The sequence below is a fragment of the Oncorhynchus clarkii genome, chromosome 12, assembly GCF_045791955.1.
Source record: "Oncorhynchus clarkii lewisi isolate Uvic-CL-2024 chromosome 12, UVic_Ocla_1.0, whole genome shotgun sequence".
Classification (NCBI taxonomy): domain Eukaryota; kingdom Metazoa; phylum Chordata; class Actinopteri; order Salmoniformes; family Salmonidae; genus Oncorhynchus; species Oncorhynchus clarkii.
Genome location: NC_092158.1, coordinates 102,650,862 through 102,662,522, shown reverse-complemented (window position 1 = coordinate 102,662,522; position 11,661 = coordinate 102,650,862). Strand labels below are relative to the sequence as shown.

The window sequence follows — 11,661 nt, the reverse complement described above, 5'->3', positions numbered from 1 at the left end:
TAGTGCACTACTTTGGACCAGAGTCCTATGGGAAAGTAGTGCACACTAAATACAGAATAGGGTGCCAATAGGGACACAGCCAGAAGCAGACATACATCTGGTTATGAATGAAACATCATTCATTTGGTACCGGGGAAAAATGACACATGAATTCATTACAAAATCATAAATGACAAATTCATAAATGACAAATTCATAAATGACAAATTCACACATTCCCTATGATTTCCATTCGTGACTGGTTAAGAGGGATGCCTCAGAGAACGTCCCATCACTGTTGTAGGCTTTCGTTTTATTCTAGACCAGTAGCTCCTGTACAACCATTGGATGTGCAAGTAGCCTGGTGTTTCATCCATCCCGTCTGTCTATGTATCTGTCTGTTTGACTCGGCCCGTTGTTGGAGGATATTAGCTGTGAACCTCCGTTTTCAGTGTGTTAAGTGTGTTATTCTCCAGGTTGCAGATGCTGGCAGTTTATGTTGCCTGCCCTGCCCAGCCCCAAGCTACTCCTCTGGGGTCGGCCCAACCTGATCAGCCGGTGGAGATGGCTCCAGGCATACGCCAACCGGCTAGACACTAGGTCCAACGAGGCTGGGTCCACACCTGCCCAGAGGTTCCCCGTCGAACCCCCCAAACATCCCCCTGAACCCTCCACTGGAGCTCCCACCGCCTCCTTGACCAACTTAGGTAGAGCCACAGAGTCAGGTAAGATGGAGCTGCTGTCGCTCCCCAGGAAGAGGTGATCCAGAGCCCGGTTCTGGAGGCTCTCCCTCAGGCTGCGGAACAGCTCCTCCATCCTGGCCACCAGGTGGCGATCCTCCCAGGCCTAAAAAAGAAAGACAAGTAGACGGTCAGTAAGATGCAAAAAACCTTAGTAACCTATTTACAAATGATTCCAAACATACGTGTATATATGATAGAGTAGATCAGCCCTATAGAGGACAATAAATCAGGATGGATAACAGGCCTCCAATCAAATCAAAGTTTACTGTCATGTGAAAGGATGGGCAAAAATGACAAATTACAATTACAAATTATAATTACAAATTACAATAGCAAAATACCCTAAAGACTTTCGTATCAAAATAAATTACAAAAATATGTTTGCAAAGTATGCAGGCCCTACCATCTCAGTGCTCCTTAGTTTAATACCCTGACTGGTCCCGAGTGGTGCAGTGGACTAAGGCCCTGCGTCTCAGTGCTCCTTAGTTTAATACCCTGACTGGTCCCGAGTGGTGCAGTGGACTAAGGCCCTACCGTCTCAGTGCTCCTTAGTTTAATACCCTGACTGGTCCCGAGTGGTGCAGTGGACTAAGGCCCTACCGTCTCAGTGCTCCTTAGTTTAATACCCTGACTGGTCCCGAGTGGTGCAGTGGACTAAGGCCCTACCGTCTCAGTGCTCCTTAGTTTAATGCCCTGACTGGTCCCGAGTGGTGCAGTGGACTAAGGCCCTACAGTCTCAGTGCTCCTTAGTTTAATGCCCTGACTGGTCCCGAGTGGTGCAGTGGACTAAGGCCCTACCGTCTCAGTGCTCCTTAGTTTAATACCCTGACTGGTCCCGAGTGGTGCAGTGGACTAAGGCCCTACCGTCTCAGTGCTCCTTAGTTTAATACCCTGACTGGTCCCGAGTGGTGCAGTGGACTAAGGCCCTACCGTCTCAGTGCTCCTTAGTTTAATACCCTGACTGGTCCCGAGTGGTGCAGTGGACTAAGTCCCTACGTCTCAGTGCTCCTTAGTTTAATACCCTGACTGGTCCCGAGTGGTGCAGTGGACTAAGGCCCTACCGTCTCAGCGCTCCTTAGTTTAATACCCTGACTGGTCCCGAGTGATGCAGTGGACTAAGGCCCTACGTCTCAGTGCTCCTTAGTTTAATACCCTGACTGGTCCCGAGTGGTGCAGTGGACTAAGGCCCTACGTCTCAGTGCTCCTTAGTTTAATACCCTGAATGGTGTATATATAACACTGGACCATAGGAATTGACCAAGAGAACACAAACAGATCTGAGATCAGGCTTCTCTGGTGTTGCCTTGGTGTGCTTAGTTTAATACCCTGACTGGTCCCGAGTGGTGCAGTGGACTAAGGCCCTACCGTCTCAGCGCTCCTTAGTTTAATACCCTGACTGGTCCCGAGTGGTGCAGTGGACTAAGGCCCTACCGTCTCAGCGCTCCTTAGTTTAATACCCTGACTGGTCCCGAGTGGTGCAGTGGACTAAGGCCCTACCGTCTCAGTGCTCCTTAGTTTAATACCCTGACTGGTCCCGAGTGGTGCAGTGGACTAAGGCCCTACCGTCTCAGTGCTCCTTAGTTTAATACCCTGACTGGTCCCGAGTGGTGCAGTTGACTAAGGCCCTACCGTCTCAGCGCTCCTTAGTTTAATGCCCTGACTGGTCCCGAGTGGTGCAGTGGACTAAGGCCCTACCGTCTCAGTGCTCCTTAGTTTAATATCCTGACTGGTCCCGAGTGGTGCAGTGGACTAAGGCCCTACCGTCTCAGCGCTCCTTAGTTTAATACCCTGACTGGTCCCGAGTGGTGCAGTGGACTAAGGCCCTACCGTCTCAGCGCTCCTTAGTTTAATGCCCTGACTGGTCCCGAGTGGTGCAGTGGACTAAGGCCCTACCGTCTCAGCGCTCCTTAGTTTAATACCCTGACTGGTCCCGAGTGGTGCAGTGGACTAAGGCCCTGCGTCTCAGTGCTCCTTAGTTTAATACACTGACTGGTCCCGAATGGTGCAGTGGACTAAGGCCCTACCGTCTCAGTGCTCCTTAGTTTAATACCCTGACTGGTCCCGAGTGGTGCAGTGGACTAAGGCCCTACCGTCTCAGCACTCCTTAGTTTAATACCCTGACTGGTCCCGAGTGGTGCAGTGGACTAAGGCCCTACCGTCTCAGTGCTCCTTAGTTTAATACCCTGACTGGTCCCGAGTGGTGCCGTGGACTAAGGCCCTACCGTCTCAGCGCTCCTTAGTTTAATACCCTGACTGGTCCCGAGTGGTGCAGTGGACTAAGGCCCTACCGTCTCAGCACTCCTTAGTTTAATACCCTGACTGGTCCCGAGTGGTGCAGTGGACTAAGGCCCTACCATCTCAGTGCTCCTTAGTTTAATGCCCTGACTGGTCCCGAGTGGTGCAGTGGACTAAGGCCCTACCGTCTCAGCGCTCCTTAGTTTAATACCCTGACTGGTCCCGAGTGGTGCAGTGGACTAAGGCCCTACCGTCTCAGTGTAGGGTGTAACCTGTAGTACCTATTAAAGGTATGTTATAACCTGTAGTACCTATTCAAGGTAGGGTGTAACCTGTAGTACCTATTAAAGGTAGGGTGTAACCTGTAGTACCTATTAAAGGTAGGGTGTAACCTGTAGTACCTATTAAAGGTAGGGTGTAACCTGTAGTACCTATTAAAGGTAGGGTGTAACCTGTAGTACCTATTAAAGGTAGGGTGTAACCTGTAGTACCTATTAAAGGTAGGGTGTAACCTGTAGTACCTATTAAAGGTAGGGTGTAACCTGTAGTACCTATTAAAGGTAGGGTGTAACCTGTAGTACCTATTAAAGGCATGGTGTTTCCTACCTCTGCAGGAGAGCTGAGTAGCAGACGCAGCCAGGCCGTCTTCAGCGTGTAGGAGGAGAGGACTGACCTCCAGAGCGCCCCCCGGTGGCTGTCCAGTGCCTGGCCACCCAGGTCACGCAGCGCCTTGGTCAGCTGGAGCACCTTGAGGTGGCAGGAGTGCTGTGGTGAGCGGCCACGGAGCCAGCCCAGCAGACGCTGCTCCTGGCGGGGGAAGAACAAAGTCCACAGGTCCCTCTCCTCGCTCTGCTGGTTCTGGTGCTGGTCTGGAATGGATGGATGGATGGATGGATGGATGGATGGATGGATGGATGGATGGATGGATATATGGATGAATGGATGGATGGATGGATGAATGGATGGATGGATGGATGAATGGATGGATGGATGGATGGATGGATGGATGGATATATGGATGGATGGATGGATGGATGGATGGATGGATGGATGGATGGATGGATGGATATATGGATGGATGGATGGATGGATGGATGGATGGATGGATGGATGGATGAAGGACAGAAGGAAGTAAAGAAAGAAGAAAAGTAGTAAGGAAGGAAGTAGGGAAGGAAAGAAGGAGACAGGGAATTCATGATTTAGTGAATTAAATAATGAATGAATAATGAATTAATGATCAAAGAAAGGAGAGTAATGAAGAAATTATTGAATTTGTAAATGACATCATATATTTACCCCTGATCACCTGAACACACCTGTATTTGACATCGCCACTGAGGCCGTCGTTTCCATGGGAACCAGGTAGACCCCGTCTCCGAGGGGGATGGCAGGGAGGAGCCGTATTGCCATGGAGATGTGACAGCAGACGTAGTCGGAACGCGGTGTGAGGCGGAGCTGCACACGGTCGTCGGCGAGTGCCAGACTCAGCGTACAGCGTTGCTCGAAAGGGTAGCGCACGGTTGCTAGGCAACGCTGGACCGCCGGGTAGAACCAACGGAGGACGGAGTCCGGGGTCAGGCGATAGACTCCGCCCCCTCCTCCTCCTCCTGACACTGCCGTGACCCCTGACAATGAGCTCGATGACCTTTCGGGCGACCCCCGAGAAGGGTGCATTCGTAAAAAGGTGTCAGTGAAGTTGCGGTGTTTTCGTAGCCAGTCCCCACGGCGAGGCGTCTCTAGACTGCACCGCGGCACGCCGCTCCACCCACCGTCCTCTGAGCTTTCCCCTTTCATCTCTTCCTTCACCTCGTCCTTCAAGACTTCCTTCCCTTCTTCTTGGACCTCTGTCTGCTCCTCCACCTTGCTGTCGTCCTTCAAGACTTCCTTCACTATATTGCTTCTTACCCTCATCATGTTCCCCTTCCCCGACCTCCTCCCGTTCTCTTTAACCTCCCCCCTCTGCTCCCTCACATCCTCCTTGCCCTCCCCCTTCCCCGACCTCCTCCCGTTCTCTTTAACCTCCCCCCTCTGCTCCCTCACATCCTCCTTGCCCTCCCCCTTCCCCGACCTCCTCCCGTTCTCTTTAACCTCCCCCCTCTGCTCCCTCACATCCTCCTTGCCCTCCCCCTTCCCCGACCTCCTCCCGTTCTCTTTAACCTCCCCCCTCTGCTCCCTCACATCCTCCTTGCCCTCCCCCTTCCCCGACCTCCTCCTGTTCTCTTTAACCTCCCCCCTCTCCCCCCTCACATCCTCCTTGCCCTCCCCCTTCCCCGACCTCCTCCCGTTCTCTTTAACCTCCCCCCTCTGCTCCCTCACATCCTCCTTGCCCTCCCCCTTCCCCGACCTCCTCCCATTCTCTTTAACCTCCCCCCTCTCCCCCCTCACATCCTCCTTGCCCTCCCCCTTCCCTGACTTTCTCCTATTCTCTTTAACCTCCCCCCTCTGCTCCATCACATCCCTCTTGCCCTCCCCCTTCTGCTCTCCTCTCTCGTCCTTCTTCTCCTCCCCCCTCCTCTCCCCCCTGTATACTCGTGGCTCCAGTCTCAGTTCTCGGGGTATCTTCAGAGGTACCAGGATGTCATAGTAGTCTGGAGCGCCCACCTTGTGCTCCTCGTATGAACTGCCCACCTGCAACCAGACCAGACAAACAAGGATTGTGTGAGTCCCAAATTGCACCCGAATTCCCGAGAAGTTTGTTTACGTAGACCATCAACTCTGTTAACTAATTAATCATTTAATGCTATCTTCCCGAAACTCACCTGCAGGAAGTCTCCCCGGAACGCCAGAGAGGACTCTGGGATACCTCCAGTGGCACGTCCGGCTCTGACCAGCTCCCCGACCAGTTTGGCCACGTGGGCCTTGCTGTGCCCCAGGACGTGAGGAGACAGACGCACCCAGCGCTCGTAGTAGTCCTCCAGGACCTCTCGACGAGACCAACCCGATTTCAGAGCCCCGTCAGCGGTCTCGAGAGGCACCCTCTGGGGCCCCCCTGGGTGGGTGGAGCAGTACCTGTAGTTACACATTGATAGTTCAGTCTATTCATATTTCAACAGATGGATACTTAGTGCAATCAAGGGACCGACAGCATTATGAGTATTATTACGAGTTTTCAAAAGCAGAAGCAAATATCACCGTAGTAACCGTGCAACTCAAACGGAGGGAGAGACAGAAAGACAGAGAGCGAGAGAGAGAGACAGAGAGAGAGAGAGAGAGAGAGAGAGAGAGAGAGAGAGAGGGGAAAAAACACCTACCTGGAGTTGACAGCCCCCCTAGACGCAACTATGACAAAACAACCAACCAAAACGAGTCACAACTCCAACTCCAACTCCTGCAGCTCTGTCGCACGCTGGGTCTGCACATAGTCAATGGTAGGCTTCGAGGGGACTCTCACGGTAGGTACACCTATAGCTCTGTCGCACGCTGGGTCTGTACGTAGTCAACGGTAGGCTTCGATGGGACTCTCACGGTAGATACACCTATAGCTCATCCCTTGGCAGTAATACTGTAGACTACTTTATCACTGACCTCAACCCAGAGTCTCTCAGAGCTTTCACAGTCAACCCCCTCAGATCGCAATAAAATCACAGTCTACTTGAACAGAGCAATACTCAATCATGAGGCATCAAAGCCAACGGAACGGAGTAATATTAAGAAATGCTGTAGATGGAAGGAAAGTAGTGTGGAAACCTACCAAAAAACAATTAGGCAACAACACATTCAATCCCTTTTAGACAACTTCCTGGACAAAACGTTCCACCATAATAGTGAAGGTGTGAACCTGGCAGTAGAAAACCTTTTAGACAACTTCCTGGACAAAACGTTTCACCGTAACAGTGAAGGTGTGAACCTGGCAGTAGAAAACCTTTTAGACAACTTCCTGGACAAAACGTTTCACCGTAACAGTGAAGGTGTGAACCTGGCAGTAGAAAACCTTTTAGACAACTTCCTGGACAAAACGTTTCACCGTAACAGTGAAGGTGTGAACCTGGCAGTAGAAAACCTTTTAGACAACTTCCTGGACAAAACGTTTCACCGTAACAGTGAAGGTGTGAACCTGGCAGTAGAAAACCTTTTAGACAACTTCCTGGACAAAACGTTTCACCGTAACAGTGAAGGTGTGAACCTGGCAGTAGAAAACCTTTTAGACAACTTCCTGGACAAAACGTTTCACCGTAACAGTGAAGGTGTGAACCTGGCAGTAGAAAACCTTTTAGACAACTTCCTGGACAAAACGTTTCACCGTAACAGTGAAGGTGTGAACCTGGCAGTAGAAAACCTTTTAGACAACTTCCTGGACAAAACGTTTCACCGTAACAGTGAAGGTGTGAACCTGGCAGTAGAAAACCTTTTAGACAACTTCCTGGACAAAACGTTTCACCGTAACAGTGAAGGTGTGAACCTGGCAGTAGAAAACCTTTTAGACAACTTCCTGGACAAAACGTTTCACCGTAACAGTGAAGGTGTGAACCTGGCAGTAGAAAACCTTTTAGACAACTTCCTGGACAAAACGTTTCACCGTAACAGTGAAGGTGTGAACCTGGCAGTAGAAAACCTTTTAGACAACTTCCTGGACAAAACGTTTCACCGTAACAGTGAAGGTGTGAACCTGGCAGTAGAAAACCTTTTAGACAACTTCCTGGACAAAACGTTTCACCGTAACAGTGAAGGTGTGAACCTGGCAGTAGAAAACCTAAACAGTATATCTGACCTCTCACCCTACTGAATCTAAAAATGTCAAGCAAACAACCTAAGAAAGACATTGAGAAACCTGTCCAATCAAAAGCATAGAGACCCAGAGAACCTGAGCCTACTGTCCAACCAAAAGCATAGAGACCCAGAGAACCTGAGCCTACTGTCCAATCAAAAGCATAGAGACCCAGAGAACCTGAGCCTACTGTCCAATCAAAAGCATAGAGACCCAGAGAACCTGAGCCTACGCCTTCACTGTGGTGAATCACTAAAACAATTAATAAACACACGGTGGAAAAAGAAGGAACAGCACATCAGAAATCAACTCAATGTAACTGAAGAATCCGTAGACTCTAACCACTTCTGGGAAAACACTAAACAAACAACAACATGAAGAGTTATCTATCCGAAACGAAGATGAATGGGTAAATCACTTCTCCAATATTTTTGGCTCTATAACTAAGACTACCAGAACCAACTGGATTCTCCAATATGTTTGGCTCTATAACTAAGACTACCAGAACCCACTGGATTCTCCAATATGTTTGGCTCTATAACTAAGACTACCAGAACCAACTGGATTCTCCAATATGTTTGGCTCTATAACTAAGACTACCAGAACCAACTGGATTCTCCAATATGTTTGGCTCTATAACTAAGACTACCAGAACCCACTGGATTCTCCAATTATATTTAATGAACTACAGGACAAAATTAAAAAAAGGCCTGTGGGGTTGATTGTCTCCTAAATTAAATGTTAAAATAGACAGACGACAAATTCCAATTGGCTATAATAAAACTCTTTAACATCATCCTCAGCTCTGGCATCTTCCCCAATATTTGGAACCAAGGACTGATCACCCAATCCACAAAAGTGGAGACACCTTTGACCCCAATAACTACCATGGGACAAGCATCAACAGCAACCATGGGGAAATCCTTGTAAAATCTACGTAAAACAACAAATAATCCATGCAGAGCAGAATTAATTATCAAAATCCAGAAGTGAGATGTGAAATTATACAACTACCTAAAAGTAAATGATTCCCAAACCTTCTTAAGGAAAGCTTTGACTATGTACAGACTCAGTGAGCATTGCCTTGCTATTGAGAAAGGCCGCCGTAGGCAGACATGGCTCTCAAGAGAAGACAGGCTATGTGCTCACTGCCCACAAAATGAGGTGGAAACTGAGCTGCACTTCCTAACCTCCTGCCACATGTATGACCATATTAGAGACACATATTTCCCTCAGATTACACAGATCCACAAAGAATTTGAAAACAAATCAAATTTTGATAAACTCCCATATCTACTGGGTGAAATACCACAGTGTGACATCACAGCAGCAAGATTTGTGACCTGTTGCCACGAGAAAAGGGCAACCAGTGAAGAACACACACCATATTTATGCTTATTTATTTTATCTTGTGTCCTTTAACCATTTGTTCATTGTTAAAACACTGTATATATATGTATTGTTTTGAAACTTCTGTATGTGTAATGTTTACTGTTAATTTGTATTGTTTATTTCACTTTATATATTCACTTTATATATTATCTACCTCACTTGCTTTAGCAATGTTAACACATGTTTCCCATGCCAATAAAGCCCTTGAATTGAAATTGAATTGACAGACAGAGAGAGAGAGAGAGAGTAAGATAGAGAAAGAGAGAAGAGATGATGTGTGTGGACTGTGTACCTTATGAAGAGGTAGCAGAGGACACAGGCCAGTAGTAGTTTGATGAGTGAGAAAAAGACAGGAGGGCCCTGGTCAGAGCAGGGCTCTGTCCCAGCCTCGTACCCAGGATCGGGGCCTGATTCTGGGCCTGATTCTGGGCTTAGCCAGTGGGTTATGTGGTGGTGGAAAACCAGACCTGTCAACACACAGGTCAACAGAGGCCAGAACACCCGCAGGTTCAGAGTGTACACACTCATCCTCCTCTCTCTCTCACTCTCTCTCTCTTCTCGTTCCCTCTCTCTCTTCTCGTTCCCTCTCTCTCTTCTTGTTCCCTCTCTCTCTTCTCGTTCCCCCTCTCTCTTCTCGTTCCCTCTCTCTCTTCTCGTTCCCCCTCTCTCCTTCTTTCTGTTGCTCCAAGGTTCCTTCGTTCTTTCTCTTCTTCTTGTCTGTCTAGGACTTGTTCTTTAGCGATGCCAGAGAACTGAGACAGGGTCAGGGAAGGCTAACCCATCATGACACATCGCTGACACACACACGCGGACTCTCTCTCTCTCTCTCTCTCTCTCGTCTTTTCCCTCCTCTGCGCCTCAATGTTCTTCTCTCCGTTGTCTCCTCTCCTTCCCTCTTGTAACAGAACTCCCACTTCTTATTCTTCTTCTCCTCTCCAGCTTGTTTGTTCAGTTTAAAGTCAGTTGAAGTTCCTCTTCAGAAGTTGCCCCTCCTTCTCCTCCTCTCTTCTTCAATCTGCCCCTCCTGTTTTTCCTCTTCAGAGCTCTATGATGTCAGGTTTATCTGTCTTTGTGAAGACTCCTCTCCAACAGGTTCTCTCTCTCTTGTCTTCTCTTTTTCCCGGTCTCTCTCTCTCTCTCTCTCTCTGAGCTCAGAGGAAATGCCAAACTCTTGAGAGAGGAATTTTAGTTTTAAAAAAAAGAGGGGGAGGAGGAGGAAAGAGAGACTGGGCGGCAACACTCTCCTCCCACCTCTTAAAGAGACAAAGACATTGTTTCACATCTCAACATTACATTCAAAAGGGGACTCAGGGCCCAAATGGAGCCCTATTCCCTGTATGTGGGTGTGTGTACAGTACTCCCTCAGTGAGTGACTCAATAAGTCCTTGTTTAGCTAAACTGGACCACACCTCTGACTAAGGTCTGTCCTGGGTTGGCTGGCTGCATCCCAAATGGCACCCTAGTGCCCTATAGGGCCCTGGTCAACAGTAGGGCACTATAGAGGGAATAGGGCCCTGGTCAACAGTAGGGCACTATAAGGGAATAGGGCTCTGGTCTAAAGTAGGGCACTATAGAGGGAATAGGGCCCTGGTCAACAGTAGGGCACTATAAGGGAATAGAGCTCTGGTCTAAAGTAGGGCACTATAGAGGGAATAGGGCCCTGGTCAACAGTAGGGCACTATAGAGGGAATAGGGCTCTGGTCTAAAGTAGGGCACTATATAGGGAATAGGGCTCTGGTCTAAAGTAGTGCACTATATAGGGAATATGATTCCACTTGGGACACATTCTGATGATGAATTCCCAGTGCCCTACAGTGAAGTGTGGGAGAGGTTTACAAAACATTATTATACCACTCTCTACAGCCCATATAAACTAAACACTGTTATACATAGACATACATTATTAAACTAACTGTTATACACAGAAAGCTGAGGTAGATAGACTGTGATGTATATATTGGTACGGTCCTAGAAGGCTGAGGTAGATAGACTGTGATGTATGTAATGGTACGGTCCTAGAAGGCTGGTGTCAGCTGAGGTAGATAGACTGTGATGTATGTAATGGTACGGTCCTAGAAGGCTGGTGTCAGCTGAGGTAGATAGACTGTGATGTATATAATGGTACGGTCCTAGAAGGCTGGTGTCAGCTGAGGTAGATAGACTGTGATGTATGTAATGGTACGGTCCTAGAAGGCTGGTGTCAGCTGACGTAGATAGACTGTGATGTATATAATGGTACGGTCCTAGAAGGCTGGTGTCAGCTGAGGTAGATAGACTGTGATGTATGTAATGGTACGGTCCTAGAAGGCTGAGGTAGATAGACTGTGATGTATGTAATGGTACGGTCCTAGAAGGCTGGTTTCAGCTGAGGTAGATAGACTGTGATGTATGTAATGGTACGGTCCTAGAAGGCTGAGGTAGATAGACTGTGATGTGTATAATGGTACGGTCCTAGAAGGCTGGTGTCAGCTGAGGTAGATAGACTGTGATGTATGTAATGGTACGGTCCTAGAAGGCTGGTGTCAGCTGAGGTAGATAGACTGTGATGTATGTAATGGTACGGTCCTAGAAGGCTGAGGTAGATAGACTGTGATGTATGTAATGGTA

The 11,661-nt window shown here is 48.4% G+C and overlaps 1 protein-coding gene across 1 annotated transcript; it reads right to left on the bottom strand.

Annotated features, from left to right (window-relative positions):
* Positions 1 to 244: 244 nt before the first annotated feature.
* Positions 245 to 9,653, bottom strand: LOC139422531 (inositol 1,4,5-trisphosphate receptor-interacting protein-like 2). Its single transcript, XM_071173689.1, has 6 exons — positions 9,347 to 9,653; positions 5,717 to 5,966; positions 5,412 to 5,585; positions 4,274 to 4,946; positions 3,564 to 3,826; positions 245 to 825 (listed from the first exon to the last, which is right to left on the bottom strand). The coding sequence occupies exons 1-6, from the start codon at positions 9,580 to 9,582 to the stop codon at positions 445 to 447; spliced, it is 1,977 nt and encodes a 658-aa protein (XP_071029790.1). The 5' UTR covers positions 9,583 to 9,653; the 3' UTR covers positions 245 to 444.
* Between the last annotated feature and the right edge of the window lie 2,008 nt (positions 9,654 to 11,661).